Genomic DNA, 20045 nt, shown 5'->3' on the forward strand with positions numbered 1-20045 from the left:
ACACACACACACACACGCACGCACGCACGCGCGCGCGCGCGCATGCGGTCCTAGCACTGCCTGCAGTGATGAAAGATTTTGCCGGCCCACGACGCTACCACCGCCTGTCCGCGCAGCTCCAGCCCAGTGGGCAGGCAATGAAGCATCATAGGTACTGGTTTCCCTGGAGATGTAAACCCCACGCTTCTGAGCCCAGGGCCTCCTGAGGGTAGGAACCTTGGCCTATTCCTCTTTGTATTCCGCAGGGCCCAGCCCATGGTCTGGGTTTGGGCTCAAAAAAATGTATGCATGCTCAGTAACTAGCTGCGTTTCATCCCCAAACAACTGAAGGATATTTCTAGCATGTCAAGTTACTATATCCTCCTCCATTGCTGCTGTAGGCTCTACTCCCCAAAAAACAGTTTAAGTAGCTGACTGCCCACACATCTATACCATTTTCAAACGAGCACTTGGTGACTCACTGAATCACGGCCATCCACCCCTGGTTATCAATTTCTGCTCGGGTACCTGACTACCATACTCAGTTTCACGCAGTTACTTAATATTCTCTTCCTACCTGCTGAATGTGGGTATTAAGTTCAGACTGGCAGACCGCAGAGGAGAATGCCATCCATCCACTGTTATGTGCCTCTGGGGGGTGGGGGGTGCTACACTGCACCAGGGTCATATAGCTAGTGAGGCGAGCTCAGGAAACACAAGACCCCAGGGCTGTGCCACTGACATCAGTTAAGTCTGAAATGTGCAGTAACACACACGTGCCTCCCCATCCTCCAAGTCTCAGAGGACGCAAGTCCCCAAAACCACCCCACGTGCGGACGCACATCAAATGTGGAATGTGCTAACGAAACCTTCAAGTACAGCGGCATCCTTTTTTGTTCTGAAGAACATTAAGGCTTAAAAAAAAAAAATTTCAAAGCTATCCCCCCATGCACACATCACAAAATCCTCCACAAATGCCCATCACGTGTGGATGCCTTGGAGCTCCTCAGACCCACAACTGTCCGACTCAAGAACAGGAAAGCCAGGAAACATTAAAGGTGTAAGCCAGAATCACCACAGCTTCCAGAATCTGTCCCTGGGCTCTGAGATACACACACCCAGCAGTGTTCCTGCTGCTCATGAGGACAGACAGAAAAGCAGAGACCATTTTCATCTCAGGCCTGGCAGCATACCTTGGTCTTCCCTATGACAACGCTTATAAAGTGCAAACTTGGCAGGGCTCTCGGTCACGAGAAACTTCTTGAGCAGGGCCTCAATCACTTCCCCGACGGTGTTCGTGCTGCTGATGTGAAGCGTGTTCATACAGCCGTTGCTACTGGGAGCGAGTTTTCCAGAAGTCTGTGGGGGTCTGCAGAGCTCCATCTGGACTTTAATAAAGCCAGTGTAAATCCCATTTGAATTCTGAAGCAGGAAGAAAAGCACACTGTTAGAGAGAAGGCGAGACCCTCTTTCTCTTGTTCTGTGCTTTTACAGCTCTGTGACAGAACTTCACTGAGACTGCCCCCAAGGAAAGGATCTCAGAGGGAGGTTAACACCACCCCGGCAAAGTGCCTACAGAGCCAGGGTCTGTAGGGCAGATATGGCGACAGAAGCCTCCTCGTGCTGTGAGGACTGCAGTCCGAGACGGACGCCTCTGAAGCCGACATCTGAAAGGTCAGGGCCCACTGGAGAGGTTACGGTCCAGCAGAGCAGAGGCCAGCCAAATCCCAAGATGCACGCGTGCATGGGGGACATGCCGGGGCCAAATGCTCAAAGGAAACATCTGCAGCTGGTGAGCAGATTACACAGAAAAGGAAGGTGGCGGGGCGCCTGGCGGGCTCAGTCGGTTACGCGTCTGCCTTTGGCTCAGGTCATGATCTCGGGGACCTGGGATGGAGCCCCTGCATCGAGCTCCCTGCTCATCAGAGAATCTTCCCCCCTCTCTGCCCCTCCCCCCACTCATGCTTGCACGTGCGCTCTACCTCTCTCAGTAAATAAAATCTTAAAAAATAAATAAAAAAGAAAGAAAAGGAAGGTCTCTGGGGACTTGGGAACACCTAAACAAGCCTGGAGGGGACAGTACGCAAACAAGCCATCTCATTCCTAGTGGCTATCACGGTATGTCCTAGATTATCAATTTCACCGAAACGTCTGGACACAGCACATACCCCACATAGCGCGTGACGACGTATCTCGGGTGCTTCAAGCAGCAAGAGTGCAAAACCAGTTGAAGCTACAATGTGAACTATAGTCATTAGCACTTGTCTTTTTTGTCTTAACATGGTGTTTATAACTCCTTCTGTATACTATTTTTTACCCATTTTATTGAGGTATGCTTCTTATACAAATAAACTGTACATAAATATGTATGTATATTAAATAATATACACAACTTGCTGAGTTTAGCACTTGTCTTAACTGATGGTAGACTATTTCTTAGTTACCAAAAATAATAATGGTCTGATCTTCACTTTTTCTTTTTACATCCAGTATATTTAGAAAAAAGTGTATTCTAATGTTTTATTAAAACAAAGCCTCAGGTGTTATACAGAAATGAGACAGTTAAATTAAAACATTAAAAAAACTCCTTGTTGGTCCATTATTTTTCTTCCTTTCCACAAGATCAATTTACAGTACTGATTCACTTGTTCATTCTTGTGGAAAGTATTATACAACGCCTCAAATTTCTATTTTTGCAACAAGATGGAAACTTGCATGTTTTCATCTCCATGGGGGAGGGAAGAAAAACCCATGACAAGTGGAGTATTTCTCCTTTGATGAAAAGTGCATTTGAAACAGTATCACTGTTGGAGTAATGAAGAATAATCTTGGGATCCTGTGTCCCCCTTCCCCCCTTCTGGGGGAGTCCCACTGGGGAGGGATCCTTTATCACAAGGGCTTATATGTAACGCTCCTCCCCTAAGGCCACAGAATTCAGTAGGGCCTGTTCTAAACCAGTCACCCTGTCCTCTACTGAACTGTGTCAGTTCACAGTCAATAGCCTGAGAGGCAGAAGTCCAAGGGCCCTGGAAACGGGTACCAAGGGATGGCAGGTGCCTCGAGGAAAGTCACCAAACGTGAGGACGAGCAGAGACGCCAGTCCAGTTTGAGGCACATGAATACTCTGGCTCTGTTGCTGGCTCTCCTTCTGTTGTCACTAAGCCCTGTGCCTTCCTCCTCCTACATCCTCACCCCCCACTGAGCTTCAGTGTTTGGTACCACACTGCAGAAGCCTGAAACAACATGTAGGAGGCTGAGTATTACATTCGCCATCTTCCATGACAACCAGCCCAGAGAAATCTTAGCTCAATTATATTCTAAACCACGGGCAGGAAATCCTTTCCCCACACTTTCATACTTATTTGCACAAGATAAAACTGATATACGCCTTATTAGAATTTGAGGTACCAAATGGCAATGGCAATACTCAATGCTAAAAATCCTTCAGAGGGTCAAAAAAAGCTCTTACAATAAAACTTTAAAGTATTAACCGATGGTGCGATAAAGCTACTTTAAAATATAGCTTCAATTTGAAAACTGCAGAAATACTCTATTGTCCTGCATACCTTGACCATTAAACTTCCGCAAATGCTATTCAGAGATTTTAAAACATACAGATGGTAATACCAACAGTTTGTATTTGTCTTTTGACATGTGTCAGCGCAAACAGTACTATGGGTGCTTACCAAGGTCATCTTCAACTTGTCTGTGACTGCTAGGTTGTATTTATGAACTTTGTCTTTGATTTCCTCTTTGCTGAGGTAATTGTAGGTTTCCTTCTCTTTCTCCACATCCTAGAAGAAAAACAAGCCATGCTACACGTGAACAAGCACAGAAAAAAATGCAGATAAGCCAGGATTCTTTTTACGTCCCACACAAGAACTCTGGAGCACTTCACCTTGACACACACACACAGGCCCTCACACACACGCCCTCTCACTTTCAAACCTCAGGGTCATCCACCAAATATGGCTTTCATTCCTTCAGACTAAGTCCTCCTGAGGGCTACATCGAATAAAACTAATCCATCAGCAGCTAAAAGCAACACTTCACTTATTTTGTAAAACTGTCTTTGCTAAATTTTCCTTCTGCACAAACACCATTCTCGAAGAGTACCTGCAAGACTGGCCATTTCCATTTTGAACAATACTTACGGACATATACCAAAAGCTTCTCTTTAGCACGTTCTATGAACTTTATGGTCTTTACAGCTTCACCATATTCATTAAGCAAAAAGTATGGTAATTAGTAATATTAACTGGCAATCAATGACCTAATTACACACAACTACCAGAGGGTGATTTACCTTCCAAACAAATCCTCATGTCAAGGTACAAGTAGCCAGATTTCCCCTGCCCACCCACTCTCACCGTCCCCAACCCCTCCAGTCTCACCCCAGCTCTGACTCTCCACACTGTGGACAGGAGAGTAGTTGAACCCTCTCACCACTGAAGGATTCGCCGATGGTTTACTGTCTAAAGAGCTCAACCAACACATGACATTATGCAATGGCTATGCAATCACAGACGGCCAAACCCCAGTGTGCTGGGACCCCATGAAGCCAACTATCCAAGACACCTGTCTTGTGTTGTGTTTAATTCTCCCAACGACCTACCCAAGCAGACGTTATTCCAGTTTCCAAAGGAGATCAAGTTCTAAGTAAATTCACCTGCCAGTAAAAACTGAGCTGTTCCGTGGCAGTGACGCTTGGAGCCAAAGCCTACCAACCCTCAGTAACTCCAGTTCCTGAGACCTCTCGGGGGGGGTGTGGCTTGTGCGGGGACAACCCAACTAGGTTAACAGACCAAACTCCAATTTAACCAGGTCCTCTATGTTGTTTCCACTAACACAAGCAGGCCCCCACTGTTCCCGTGTGGGTGTTTGAAGACTTAAAGAAAGGCTACGTGATCACATGCAACCCTGAGTAGCAGCTCAAAGGATGAAGGGTCCTAACCGTCTTCAAGTCAAAAAGAAGAAGAGCAGCTAATATGGACTGATTTATCCCCCACAATAAAACGTCCGAAAAGGTGTCTCTTCTCGGGCCATCCTCACAGCCGGAGGCTGCCCGAGCTGGCCTTGGTCCTCATATTCTCACGGGGAGCTAGTGCTCTGAGCCGCACAGCGTGGCAACCAAAGAACTTGCAGGAACACTTTAATAAAGAACATAAAAGGGCTCTAGGGGCAGCCTGGGGGGCTCAGCCAGTCAGGTGTCCGACTCTTGATTTCAGCTCAGATCATGATCTTGGGGTTGTGGGCCGAGCTTCTCGCCCAGAGCAGAGTCCACTTGTCCCTCTCCCTCTACCCCTCCCCCCATCTGCGTGCATGTGTGGTCGCTCTCTCTCAAATAATAAAAAATCTAAAAAAAAAAACAAAAAACCAAAAACATAAAATGGCTCTTGATACACTCAGCTGTCAAGTTTTTTTTTAATTCAGAGCCTGAATACAGGGGTATGCTGACTATAAAGTAGGTCAGTAACTTCCCAAGTTCAGCAGCATCGGAGTGAAGTCGGACGGGCCCCTGTTGGTAATGCTGGAGAAACAGAGACAGCTTCCTCGTTCCCCAGCGGGAGGAGTGAGCCTCAAAGTTCCTTGGGGAGCATGCTGTCTGCCAACATAAAACCCCAAAGCAATCCTATTTTTGGTGTCACTGGTTAGGAAAGGGGGAAAAAAAAAAAAGGCCGTAGATTAACTTTTCAGAAGATTCAATGACTATTTCTAAGGAAAATCGGAACACACATCGCACCTCTCTGCTTGCCCGGCTCTTTCCCATCCACAGTTTGCTGGCCATGGCTGACAAGGATAATGAGGCTTTGTTCCGACGTTCATTTTTCAGTACAGACTGTCCAAAGACTCCAAAGCAGGAGGCGCCTGGGTGGCTCAGTCTGTAAATGACTGCCTTCAGCTCAGGTCATGATCTCAGGGTCCTGGGATCGAGCCCCACATCGGGCTCCCTGCTCCGCGGGAAGCCTGCTTCTCCCTCTCCCACTCCCCCTTGTGTTCCCTCTCTCGCTGTGTCTCTCTCTGTCAAATAAAATAAATAAAATCTTTAAAAAAAAAAAAACAAAACAAAAACAAAGACTCCAAAGCAAATACTAAGAAGTGGGCAGTAAGAGGTCCCCACTTCACAGGTGTGAGATGTGGCCCCGGGGGGGCATGAGGGCGCTGTGACAAGGAAGCCCACCCAGTTCCAGCAAGGCCAGGGCTCTGACCCGGCGCCTGTTGCCCACTGATCCCGTGCCCTCAGCTCACTGACCGAGTCCACTCCCTCACTTCCTATCAAATCAAAGGGACCGGCGTGAATCATCTCAAAGGTGCTTCCTAGCCTAACAGGGCAATTTTGCAAAATCTGCTGCAGCTCTCACCGGTGTGGCCTATGGAGCAAGACGGCTCGTTCCATTTAAGAAATCAAGGCAACCAAAGGCCCACCATTAAACATGTACAAAATTTAAAAAAAAAAAAAAAATGTGTAAGATAGGGGCGCCTGGGTGGCTCAGTCAGTTAAGCATCCGACTCTTGATTATGGCTCAGGTTGTGGTCTCAGGGTCGTGAGATCGAGCCCCACGTCACTCAGTGTGGAGCCTGAATGAGATACTCTCTCTCCCTCTGCTCCTCTCCCACACCCCACTATCTAAAATAAATTCATGTTTAAAAATGAACAAAATAGCTAACTGCACAAATACTGTAGCATATATCCACCCTAGGGGCTTACTGCCTAAATAAGAGATGAGAAGCCGAAGAATGAAAAAGAGAAGGGATAAAGAGAGTGATTAAGAGCAAAGAGGCAGGGTCAAATCAACTTAGTGAGTTCTTTTTTCTTTTCTTTTTTTTAAAGATTTTATTTATTTATTTGAGAGAGCGAGAAAGAGCACATGAGAGGGGGGAGGGTCAGAGGGAGAAGCAGACTCCCCGCTGAGCAGGGAGCCCGATGCGGGACTCGATCCTGGGACTCCAGGATCATGACCTGAGCCGAAGGCAGTTGCTTAACCAACTGAGCCACCCAGGCGCCCTGAGTTCTTTTTTCTTTAAGAATTTATTTTTAAGCAGTTTCTACACCCAGCGTGGGGCTCAAACTCACAACTCTGAGATCAAGAGTAGTATACTGACTGAGCCAGCCAGGTGCCCCTGGTGAGTTCTTAATTGCAGATGCTTAGCTAAGCACCCATCATCCCTAGGCCTCCTCATGTCAGCATTCCCAGAAGCTTGGGGGAAACCGAAGGACCTAGCTGGTCTGGAAAGAGAAACTTTCCCTGGATCACCCACACAGGCATAACTGAGACATGCTCATGTAACAACTATCCTTCCTTCTCAGAGATTAAAAACCAAGGAAACCATAACGAGCAATAACAGAAAAGAGGTGGCCCCAAGGACCTCCAAGATCCTTTCAAGGCAGAACACCCTGTTATTAAAGGATCAACTGGAAAATAGATCCCAGAGAAGCAGCTAACACCTAAAAGGCTGGGACCCTGATTTTTTTTTTTTTTATTGAGATATAACTGCCATATAACACTGTATTTGTTCTAGGTGTACTGCAAAAGGATTTGACATACGTATATACTGCAAAACGATGACCACAAGTTAACAGGCGTCATCAACTCACATAATTACAATTTTTTTTTCCTGTGATGAGAACTTTTAAGATCTCCTCTCTTATGTGAAGTTTACTGACCTAGCAATTGCACACCTCAGCCACAGACCAAGGGCGGCTCCCTCAGCAAATATTGACAGAGCTTCTGCTGTGTGCCAGGCCGTAGCTGGAGCGCGGGGACATCAGGCACCACACCTCCACCATCGCGGCACTTACTGTCCAGCACAGGTTGAGCAGGAGTGAGGAAGAGCGAGGGAAAAAAAGCTTCTGAAATGATAACTAAGCAATTTCTGGGTGGAGGAGTCTGGAAGCAGGGGGAAAGGCACAGAAGTCACAAGCTCAGGCCCCGGAGCGGAGAACACTGGTTTCTTTTAGTATCAGAACTGGAGGAAGTCTCTGGAGCTGGAAAACTTCCAAATCTTTACCCCTTTAAAAGAGGACACCCCTCTTTCCTCTCCCATAGGGAAGAATCCTCCTGTCCTTCCTCCGAATGCGATGCCTTTGGGAAGACAGCCTTAGGAGGAGGAGAAAAAACATGCAACCCAGAAGGGGGAGAGTGCGTACAAGGGTGCAAAAGGTGAACATAAGGAGGGGTTTTTCAAAACCTGTGTGGCAAGTGCACACACAGAAAACTGAGAAAACAGTACAGACATTAACCCTGACCTGCGCTGGCAAGGACAGGAAACGCATGGGGTGCAGCCGTCTGAGTGCAGCCTTAGTTCCCGCAGCGCGCAGGCTGCTGAGCCGTGCCCCTGGGCGTCTGCGTGGGCAGCCGCAGGTCCTCTCTTTTATTTATAAGCCACTCTTCTTTTATAGTCTCCCAACCCTCCAGAATCTCCTTTCTTCCGCGGAAAATGATGAACCCTAGCCTCTCCTCCCGTGTTTTCACCCAGCAAGCCCGGGGGCTGCTCTGGGGTTTGCCTGCTTCCTGGGTGGGGTCACCGGGAACTTCCCCCCACAGGGCCCCGCTCTGCCGCCCTGCTGTTCATGACCTTGGAAGTACAGGGTGCTGCCCGCGTCCCCCGCCCGCCCCGCCCCCCGCTGGGCCGTCCCAGGTGAAATCCAGACCACCCTGTACAACTCTGGGCCAAGGGTCTGAGAACTGTTCGTGCCCTTCTTGCTAACTTCTCTGTAACTCGAAATGTTATCTCAACTTAACGTTTTAAGTTAAAATTCTGACAACGACGACAAGATAGAGCGCCCAAGAGGACTGGCTCCCGCTCCACCGTGGCCCGGGGGTGGGGGGGGGAGCTGCTGCTGGGGCACCGCTAGGTCTCAATCACAGCTCTGCCGCGTCCTAGCTGTGTGGCCAAAGGCAAGCTATTTAACCTCTCGGAGTCTGTTTCCTCATCTCTGTAAAATGCGCAAACCAACGCATACTTTACAGAGCTGCTACGAAAATACGCTACAACTCACTATTCAACAATTCTGAGTGCCCTCTGGCGCCCGGCTCGGTGCCAAGCGCTGAAAGCCAGGACACAGTCAGCTGTGGCGGCCGCCGCTCTGCCTTCCGCGCCCACAGCCCAGTCAAGTCGGTCCTACTCCCGCCCCACTCCCTTGCGCGTTTTCTTTAAAAAATAAAGCTACGGCCCCTTTAAAAAACGCAACTAGCACAGATCCTCTGAGTGGGGGGCAATGGGCGCACAGTGCCTGACTGCGGTCACTCAGCAAAACGGTGTCAAGGCCTCTCTGTGGCTGGGCCCACCGCTCCACGTGCAGCCGCTGGGACTCCCGGCAGGTGTGAGGGCGAGCCTGTGTCGGTGGAAGAGGGCAGATTTACCAAGCCAACAGGCGCTCCCTCGAGGTGAGGCGAGATTCCAAACTCAGGAATTCCTACTTTCAATCGCATCTTCCAGGTGGGGAAGGGACAGTCACCTGATGATGTCCCCAGCAGACTGGGAGACCCCGGGCACTACCCAGAGGACAAAAATGCCTGTCCTGGGTACAGGATAAAACACCAAGTACTGCCCTGTCTTGGAGCACGGGGCCCCTGCTGCAGATGGAATGGAGGCAGGGCCAGCTCCAGTGGAACGGAGCCTTGATAATGACTTCTTTAAAGGTCCTCCTTCCAGGCTCTGTTCCAACAAAGATAGCAAACGAAGCGTTGCAGACCCCACCAAAACAGAACAATCTTCTCTGGGAGAGAGCTTTCCCCAACCTTCAGGGAAAGACCTATCAGCAAACCAAAGCAGGTTTGCACTTAAGCAAGTCATTTCGAGCAGCTAGTGAGCAGTTTGGGGGCTCAAAAGAAACTCTCCACGAATCAAGTTAGATGCTCCTGCACTACATTTTAGCAGGGGGGAAAAAAAAAAAACTGTCCTGAAATGTCCTGTAAGTGTGCAGAGTGGAAACCCCATGATGAAGACAGGAAAGGCTCTCACACAGAGCTAAGGCCACGGACAGGGTCTCTCAGGCTGGGAGCATGTCCTGGGCGTGAGAAGGGCCACAGGGGACAGCTTTGCACGTACATTCGATGCCTGTCAGACGTTCTTCACTTTTGGTTCCACAACCTCGAAGATCTAAAAGTAGGTAGGGGTGCTGAGGGAGCCCAGAAAGTTCTCAAATTAGGATCAGCATTGCTGATATACATCAGCGCCATCCAACAGCATTTTCTACAATGAGGGAAACGTTCCAGAACCGTGCTGTCCAAAAGAATAGTCACCAGCCCACGTGAGGTATGTGAGCACTTGAAATGAGAAACGGAATTTTCATTTTTATTTAACTGTAAATAATTTAAATGTAAATAGTTATGTGTGGCTCGTGGGGCTCAACTGGACAACGTGAATCGAGACTGTAACGGGCACGGGTGTAAATGAAGAACAAGGTGGGGGAAAGCTATGAGAGAGCAATGTAAAATAAGAAGCTAAAGTCAAAAGACAACCGTTGTGGAGCAAACGACATTCTATTCCTGAAGGAAGGAACAGGAACACTTGTTTCTGGGGAGCTCGGTGCTGCTGTTCATGACCTTAGAAGTACAGGGTGCTGCTCGCAGCCATGTTCTCCTGGCACCGGTGCTGACCATCGGCTGGGCGCCCCATCTAGGAACTCACGCTTATCTTGGGGGGACGGCCAGGGTGTGCTGATTCATCCTGGCCAGTCCAGGGCTTTTCCCCCTGCCAGATGGGAAGATTTTTATAAATAGTGGGATATAGAGCTGGGGTGCTATTTCCCTTCAGGCGAGGGTTCAGGGGCTCATCTTGCCCACGTTCACCTTCCGAGCTACAGGTCATAAAAGATGTTTGCTGCTCCCGTTTCCAAGAGCAAAGAAAAAGGAAGGGAAAGACTGTCACAGCCCCCTCCCCCTCCTCGTACGGAGAGAGGCCTTGGTGAGATCTCGGGTAGGAAAAGCAGCCGGCAAAGGGGGAGGGCAGCTGAGAGGGGGAGGGCAATACGCACAGCACCCCCCACAGCCCCTGTCCCCGGGGAACACTGCTCCTCCGGGATGTTCTGTGGACAGAAAGGGTGCTGCTCGTCTTCCTCCCCTTCTCCCACCCCCTGGGCGAGTCCCAAAGCACTTTGGAATGCTCCGGGATCGGAGAAGACCCGCAGGTTAAAAGAAAACAGACCTGTAATAATGCTCTCAGTGTGAAATTCATTAATTAGGAGCAGATGGGTACATTATATAAGAACAGATATTTCTTTAATTAATTATTCACTTAGTGAGTGGATCCTGTATTCATTTGGGGATATTAGCAGACCCAAACCACATCTGTTGAACTTGACAATTTTAAACCACCTCTTTGTCTCAAGGCTACTTGTTAAAACAACAAAGAGAACAGCAGAAGGGAGTCTAGGTGGGTATTGTAGATGACTTTTTTTTTTTTTAAATGGACTTCAAAAATAGAACCAGGCCGTAACCTTATAAGGATGGAGCACTGTACTAGGCCTCTCTTACATGCACTTGGGAGAGAGGACAACAGGAGCGGTCTACCGCCTCCCAGCCTCACCCCTACCACTCAGCCACACTTAACTCTCCCCTAAGAGTTCATGTGCACACACCACCCTGCCCCTCACCTTGTGATCCTCCTCATCGAGGCCCACCCCACCCAGGAAGCCATCCTAACCAGAAGAGCCCTCACTTCCCTATCTCAGGAGCCCTTAGGCTACCCCATCCATGCAGATCTAGCATCCGCAGCACCTCTTCAATCAGCTGCTTCCTGTGTTTACTCCTGCCTCCCAATAACCTGACAGCATTTTTTAAACCTTCCACTCCGTATTACAGTGCTGGGACCAGCTCGATGCTGGAAGGCGGCTGTCGCACATTCCTTTTCAACGGATTGATTCTATCTGGTCACAGAGCCCACATCTACAAGATTGCATTTGCAATCCATCCCTGCTTTTGTACAGCTTATCAATCTGCCTGAGGTTCTTCTGTTTGCTTCTCAAAACTAAATGCATCTGCAAGGGCACACAAAAGGCCTTTGTAACACCAGAAACAAAGTTTTATACGCTTCTGTTCTCCATCTGCACCATCAAAGGAGCGAGCCCTTCAAAGCATGCCCCTTAACTACCCTCACACACGAGGGGCAGTGAGAGCAGGCCCGGGCCCAGGGTGTTAATAAGATTAATTGCAGTTGTGATCCACATGAAGAGAGTTTCATCTGGGCCTTCCATGACCTCACTTTTAAAAGCCCCTGGTTACCAGTCCGCAATACCCTATATGGTTGTGCTTTCAAACCCGGGTCGCGTGCCAATCGTCAAACAGCCACTCATTTGTTTGGAGCCAGAAAACAAACTTGGAGGGGGACCAGTCTCTTCAGAGTGCCCCCGCCAGAGAGCCCAACCTCAAGGCATACCAGATTACACTCAGACATGTTTTCAAAAAATCCCAGTTCGACATGTTTTCAAAGGGAGTCAATTAAGATGCTGTTCATTTCTGAAAGGTGATACATTTTCACAACTGATTTAACTTTCTCAAATTCTAGGTGAGCTGGGTAACAAAGAAAGGAAAGATTATTAAAGGCCTCAGAGGCAAGCACATCCCAAACCAGCTAATCAGCTTTGACAACTGGAAAAAGAATGTGGCCACAGGTGAGTCAACTCGCCTGCCTCGGCCCACCTCTCTGAGGTTTCCGTCAGAATGGGAGAAGCAGTGGGTTCTTGGGTTTCCAGAGGAAAGCGCGTCCTCAAGGACAGCTTCCCTGATTATTAAGAGAGCACCGGACTATGGTCCCTGTCCTTTTCAGCAATGAGTTTTCTAATACTTTTTTTAAGTTTATTTATTTAAGTAATCTCTACACCTAACGTGGGGCTCGAACTCACGACCCCAAGATCAAGAGTTGCACGCTCCTCTGATCGAGCCAGCCAGGCGCCCCAGTTTACTAATATTCTATCTACGCCACTGTGTATTAGGAAAATTAACTGGAAAAAATGATCTAAGTGACCCCTGGGAAGCCAGGAGGGAAGTGAGAAAGACACCACACTGGTAAGCGGTGACAGTGTCCTCCCTAAATTCTAGATTAAAAACCTCTCACTGCTCAGCAGCCAGCCCCTGCCACTGGCTAAAAGCAATTTAAACGTGGCTCCGGAGCCACAGTCTCAGTTCAGGTTAGCCCAGAGATCCCGGAGGCTCTTACAAAGGTCAGAGTTTGCAGGTCAGGTCTATGACCTCCCCACCCTTCGATTGGTTGTGGAACCTTTGAACCTTGGCTATAAGGGGGAGGGGGGGTTCCAGAGAAAGGAAATGAGCAGGCTCATTTGGAGGCGAGCCAGACAGGAAGCATGAGGGAATGCTGCAGCAACCAGGAGGAGGCAGGTGGAGCCCATCTGGGAAGCTGAGCCGGCTCTGGGTTGCTACAGCTCCACCAAGAGCAGGAATCTGAAAATCAAGGGCAGAGGCCTGCAAGCAAATAGGAGTCATCAACCTAATGTGAACGGAGAACAGAGTGTCTCGAGAAAATTAGAAATGTGTATGGGCCAGCACTCACAAGAAAAATTATCAGAAGCAAGCTTATCCAAAAGTACTTGGCGCTCTCCCTTGACAATTGTAATATGGAGTCTAAGGTTTGTTTTTGGCTTTTTTTTTTTTTATAGTATATGGAGTCTAAGTTAACACCAGTTCTATGTTTTCAGGCAACACAGAGTTAAAAAGTGTGGATGACAGCAATTTGTTGAGGGCAATGTCCAGGAAGTCACATTTAACTCCTTAAGGCCTGGATTTCTAAATCCTCAATTCTTACTCATTGCAGCCTTACTAATGCACTAGTCCAAACACACTTGTAAAGTTCGCTCATACCATCTGACGTACAGAGGTGGCACCATGAGAGGATGGGAAAGAATCGTCAGTCCTTGGATTGGTTATGGAACCATAACCGGCCAGATGTCCAGACCAGGAAAGATTTTAAAGAGACAAACTTGCAAGTCCAAAGGGGGCCACGAGGGTTCAAACCGTTTTCGATCACTCTTATTCCCATTCATTCACTCCACCGCCTTTCCTGAAGTATCCTCCCCTGCACTCCACTCAAGGCTGCTCTTTTCAGTAAGTCTGTTCATAGCCCTTAGAAGGCTTGGCTGAAGTACCACATGTAGAAGGCCTCATTCTTCCACAGGGCAGGCAGGCAATACGTGAGGAAGGACAAAGACTCCCCACTGCTGCCCTCTGTTCTCAGAAGACACCTTCACATCCAGCTTCACCTTAGCAGCCTTTCTTTTACAAATACAGCCCCAGGTGTTGGTTTTGTCTGAGGAATCACCTTCCATCCTCCTACCAAGGAGGTGCAAGTACTCTGAAGTAAAAGATGTTACAGCAATTCAAATAAAAAGCAGGCGAATTATTACCTAGAAGGGTTTCACATAAGCAAATTGTATGTATGTATCTTTTCTCTACAGAAATCCTCTCCTGCCCTCCTGCTTAGTCGTAGATGGGGTGAGAAACACCAAAGTCACAGGAAGAGTGTCAGGGATACAAGGCTGGCCACAGTCAGCAGCCTGGGTGAGTTACGTGACACCCAAACTCACCCAAAGAAAGACCAGAAGAATAGAGACCAGGGAGGGAGGACCCCCTACAAGAAGAATGCCCAAGGGCCTCGCCGGGCCTCGCCGGGCCTCGCCCAGGCCAATCCCAGCCCAGACCTACTGCCTTGAGGGTTCTGGCAATCCCTGAAACAAACAGTCGAACTTTCCAGGCACTTAGGGGAAAAAAAGGTCTTCTCGATATACCTCCCCCATTCTGCTTCCCTTTCCTTTCTGGCCACACTTCCAAAACCAGACAGCAAAATTAGCCAACCCAAGTCCCTGGGAGGGGCTGAGGAAGGGCAGAAGGTGAGACAGCAGCTGCCCTCCGTGAACCTTACCACCAAACTCCAGACACTGTGCCACCCCCTTCACAACCTGACTCTGAATTCTTCTAATAACCCTATAATTGGGTACCACTATTATCCCTATTTTGCAAATAGGAAAATGGAGGCTTACAAAGATGTGCAGTTAGTCAGTGCAGAAGCTAAATAAGGTTCATACCGGGTCCGTCTGATCCAAAGCCCATTAAGTCAAGAAAGCAGTAAGAGGAAAAAACCAACCACGGACTGAGACAGTGAAAGCAAGATGAGAGCAGGTCTACACACTGCTGGCTTCTGGAGGCTTAGCTGTTTTGAAACACTGTATTCAACCTAAATTTTGGAAGGTGAGGCACTAATACAGCTAGCAATTTATTCGAGAATTCATCATCTGGGAGCACCTGGGTGGCTCAGTCAGTTAAGCATCCAACTCTTGATCTCAGCTCAGGTCTTGATCTCAGGGTCATGAGTTCAAGCCCCCGCGGTGGAAAGAGAGAGAGAATTAGTCATCTGGCCAGGACCACAGAGAATTAGTTTAAAAATTAGAAACTGTATTCCCAGCATTGAGGAAATAGCTAATAATACTTTCAAATCTCAGAGGGACCCTACAGGAGCTGTTAACATGAACCCTACAGAAGAGTTTTTCATGGGAAAAGAAAAAAAAAAAAATAAGAGGAGAAACTGTACATCCAGTATGACAAACTATGTGCCTAGTTGGACAAGCCCAAAATGGAGTCACTTGTGCTAAGCCCAAGTCCCCAAACTAAGATTTAATACCCAACTTACAGTTTCAGCCTCCCCCAGGAGTGGAACCTCAAACCAATTTGGAAACACCTGGTCCGCACTAGTGAGGTCATCAGCCTGAGAGATCCCTGCTGTCCCCTAAAGGAAAGTGACCTTGCCACAATCTGCTCTTTGCTTTTTTAACTTCCTCATCATTGTCCCATGCACCCTGAGTGCAACCCCCCCCTTTCATTTCATACAGCTCTCCCAAGCTCCTTTCTATCTGCCAGATGGGATGCCACCCAATTCATGAATCACTGACTAAAGCCAATAAGATCTTATAAAATTTACTCAGTTGAATTTTATCTTTTAACGTGCCTAAAGACTAGAAAGAAATATTCCTAAATGTTAACAGTGCTTATGCCAGAATGCTGAGATTGGAGATGGTTTTCCTTTCTGCACAAAACTTCCACAAAATTTTCAAAAACTTCTCCGGAAGTCTGTAGGACTGTGAAGCAGGGAAAGAAAAGACTTTCACGTATTAAAAAATTAAAAATAGGGGCGCCTGGGTGGCTCGGTCGTTAAGCGTCTGCCTTCGGCTCAGGTCATGATCCCGGGGTCCTGGGACTGAGCCCCGCATCAGGGCTCCCTGCTCAAAGGAAGGCTGCTTCTCCCTCTCCCACTCCCCCTGCTTGTGTTCCCTCTCTCGCTGTGTCTCTGTCAAATAAATAAATAAAATCATCAAAAATTAAAAATAACCTTAAAAAAAAGGTAAACACAAAGCAAGTCAGCACTTTGTCAGCATGAGCGGACACACTTTGATATGCTGACGCCTCCAGATAAACGACAACATTCGGAACTGAGGCCCAGGGCGGCAAGGCCCCCATTGCCCCCAATGCTGACAGCCACACTCACTGAAACCCTCGTAGGAGCTGCTAAGGAGAACCAACCAGAGCCCTAGGTAAACACAGGCCCTTGTGGTCTGGGAAAGAAAAGAGCCTCTGTAACCACGGAAAAACAAAAAACTGCTAGGGCCCAAGACTGTCAAAAGGAAAGACCGTTTTTACCATCACCCTCTCCCATCAACAAATTTATAAATTAAAAGCTACTCTCCCCAAAACTGCCCTGGAAATTGAGCTGCCAGTAAGGGGGCGGGGGGGGGCGCGTAAAGAGGTGTTTACAGCATTTTAAACCGTCTTTGTTGTGCAGGAACGTTTGTGTTGCTGGTACAGCCCTGAGGGTTCACACACCCTCCAGCTCCGCTTCCCTCCAGGCCCGCAGGAAGTCCAGAGCCCCCGGAGGAAGTGCCCTCCCGCCCCACCTTTCCTCAGTGCTGGGGCTCCGCCACTGCCCGCCTGTGGGACCAGGCCCCTCCAGCCTGCGGGGCGGGGGGGGGGGGGGAGAACGGGGGGCTGGGAACGCACAAAATGCAAAAGGCAGGCTTGAAGTGGAAAGGTGAGAAACAGAATGTCACTGAATGAACGTCTGAGCATTAGGGTCTGAGGCAAACGTGTGTGGACCCAAGCTGTGTGGACACAGCCTCACAGCTGCACCTCACTGACCTGAAGATCTGGACGGGAAGCAAGGAGCAGACACTGAGAGAGAAGGTCAACACACAGGGCTCAACACAGGATGTGCGCCTGCTTAGAGCTGCATTCTTCTGGCCACAGCATCCCGGGGAGGCCCGGGAGGGTTTAATCCAGGACACCCCAAGAAACGTGGACACAGGGTTCCATCCCATTTTATACATTCTGGACCAGGTCCCTCCTTGCACAAAGATGTGAATGTTTCCCATTTTCACCCTTCCACCTAGCCCCCAACCCGGCCCCCCCCCCAGGAACTTTTTCATAGTCCTCTAACATGTGTAACAAAACCTTGAAAACAGACACTTAAAGAATGTCCTAGAAAAGAAATAAGAATATTTGGAATTGAACGGCATCTGCTCCCCAAGGTTAAACAGGCCACGCTGTTCAACTCCTGACTACAAAATCAATTCCAGGTGTAACGCCCAAGTCCTGTCGATGGTGTGTATGACATGGAAAATTCTTTCAATGTAGCACTTTGCTTCCTTAGGAACAACGGTTTCCCCTCCCAAAATATCAAAATCAAAATACTCAATTTCCAAGTCCCACGCTGCTGAGAACCACCTCCCAATAACTAAGTTTCCTGAGGCTCTAGGCCAGGATTAAAAAGAGAGAACATGCGGGCTGGTAAATGCTGCAGACAGGCTGGGTGAGCTTTGCACTACTCATGAGGAGGAAATGGAGAATGAGCCCAGGTTATTAAACATGGGTTAATCAACTGTAACCCTCCCCAAGAGTCCCTGCGGCAGGAAGATGAACCCCATTGTGCAGATGCGTAAATCAACACAAAGGTCACAGAGGTAGCGTGTGAGGGGGGCCTGGCCAGCTCCAAAACCATGGCCTTTCTATGCATACCAATGGCCTCTAGAGCCCAGGAGAAAAATCTGTTGCCAACTAGCTGTGTGACTTTAGGAAAGGACATCCCCTCTACAGGTGTCATTTTCTTACATCTTAATAGAAAAAGGCCTCCTCTCTCCACCCATAAGCCTGCCTCCTCCCAAGGAAGGAGCACCCACCCTCAGTGGGTCTGGAAGGACAAGTGGGTGTGCATGCAGGGTCATCCTCTCCCTCTGTCCTCACTTGGGGGCCAACATTCTGCTCTGAACCCGTAGCGGGGCTATCCGCAGCCCAGCACTGGAGGTCAGCCTCGGGGAGACCACCTGCCCACGGGAAGAGGCCACATTCTCCATTATCAGCTTCATCTACTATCAGCAATAAAGGTCAACTTGTGGTCTCCATCTTCCTTACTCCCGTCCTCCTTCTCAACTAACTGGTCCAGAACTCGGGCAGGGAAATGGGATGACAGGTGGTCCTCCTTGAATATTCCAACGGCTGTAAAATGGGAACATTTCTAAGACAGAAATTCTATGAGTCTAAAAGAGAAGCTAGGACCCCCTTCTTTCAAGGGATCTGGAAGAGAAAGCACACACGCTCCAAATAACTAAAAAACATTTTTCAGAAATTGACAAATGCAAACTGCTAAGTATACCTAACTTTCACAAAATCAATGTTGTTTCCCACCTGAGGCAGGTAAACCACATTTTTCAAAAGCACATATAGTATTTTAGAAACATAAACACACCCCAGAAGTGTCCAGTGCCACCTAGGGCTCAGGCAGAGGAAACGTGGGTATGGAGGTGTTCCCATCAGCCTGGCCACTAGGCAGTGGGCTTCTTTCTACCACCACACCCTGACCTCATCAACACTTCCGGGCTGCTCCCAACTCAACCAGTTTCTCTCCTGCTTTCCTTTCAGCTCCCACTTCCTTAATTTTCCTGTGAAGTGATAGGTCTCTTTTGTCAACACCACCACCAAATAATATCTCCCTTTCTTTCTGCTCAGTAAATGGACCAATTCTGACATTTGACAAATATTTGTTAAGCGCCTAAATATTCAGCAAACAGTCATGTGAATCACTGGGACAGAACAGTGAACAGGGCACAGGTTATGCCCTTCAGGACGGGGGGGGGGGGGGACGTGGAAAGCGGTGCTATCGAGGAAGACAGGTGATAGAAAAGAGAGCACAGGGGCGCCTGGGTGGCTCAGTCGGTTGAGTGTGTTTGCCTTCAGGTCATGATCCCAGGGTCCTGCTCAGCGGGGAGTCTGCTTCTCCCTCTGCCTCCAGCCCCCCACCCCCCACCCCCCTGCAGGCTGTTTGTGTGCGCGCGCTCTCTCACTCTCTCTAAAAAATAAATAAAATCTTAAAAAAAAAGAAAAGTAAAGTAAAGGAGAGCACAGGACAGAAACAGCTTGGGAAGGCTTCCTGGAAGAGGTAAGATCTAAACTGGAACCAGCCTCAGATATTTGTAAATTCTTCTGTCAAAGATAAAGTCATTCGTAGTTTGCTTCCCCAAACATGTTACCCAGAGCTCATAAAACTAGAGAAGCGGCTAGAGCACCTAATGGAAGGATTTAGGAAACCAGACTACAGAGCTCAAATCAGCTAATTTTAGACAAAGAGAAAATACTTTCTGTGCTGCTAACGGGTATTTTTAGAAGGCTGTTTCAGTTAACCACTGAATGTCTCATTAGAAAGAAAAAAAAAGGAAGAAACGAACAAAATTTCAAATTTATATATCAACAAAATGGTTCCCTTCCTTTGTACCTCATCTCTTTCACCCTAAACAGAAGATAAACAATCAGCATTCTGTAACTAATCCCATTCTCTGCCTAAACACCGTATTCGCTTAGCAATTAAGGAAGAAAGTTGACTATAGCTGTTATTCTCACTGCATTTCTTGAGAAAACACTGAACAAGGTAAAACACTTATGAGCAATAGGCAATAAATTAGCACAAACTGGTAAGTTTTCCCTCCCTTCCATACCACCCAAGAACAGCTTAAACAACACTTCAAAACCTGAGAGCAGCGCCAAGCCTACCCACCAGCCTCTTAAAACCTCTCT

The 20045-nt window shown here is 48.2% G+C and overlaps 1 protein-coding gene across 1 annotated transcript in view; it reads right to left on the reverse strand.

The window, feature by feature from the left end:
* RASSF3 (Ras association domain family member 3) overlaps positions 1 to 20045 on the reverse strand; it is a 68242-nt gene that overhangs the window by 6200 nt on the left and 41997 nt on the right. Inside the window, exons 2-3 of the mRNA XM_025882850.2 lie at positions 3666 to 3773; positions 1173 to 1401 (exon numbers count right to left, since the gene is read on the reverse strand). Coding sequence (XP_025738635.1) covers positions 1173 to 1401; positions 3666 to 3773 — 337 coding nt within the window. The remainder of the gene's footprint in view (positions 1 to 1172; positions 1402 to 3665; positions 3774 to 20045) is intronic.

Source organism: Callorhinus ursinus, unplaced genomic scaffold, assembly GCF_003265705.2.
Source record: "Callorhinus ursinus isolate GAN/ISIS: 27379988/994484 unplaced genomic scaffold, GSC_fseal_2.0 scaffold14, whole genome shotgun sequence".
Lineage (NCBI taxonomy): Eukaryota > Metazoa > Chordata > Mammalia > Carnivora > Otariidae > Callorhinus > Callorhinus ursinus.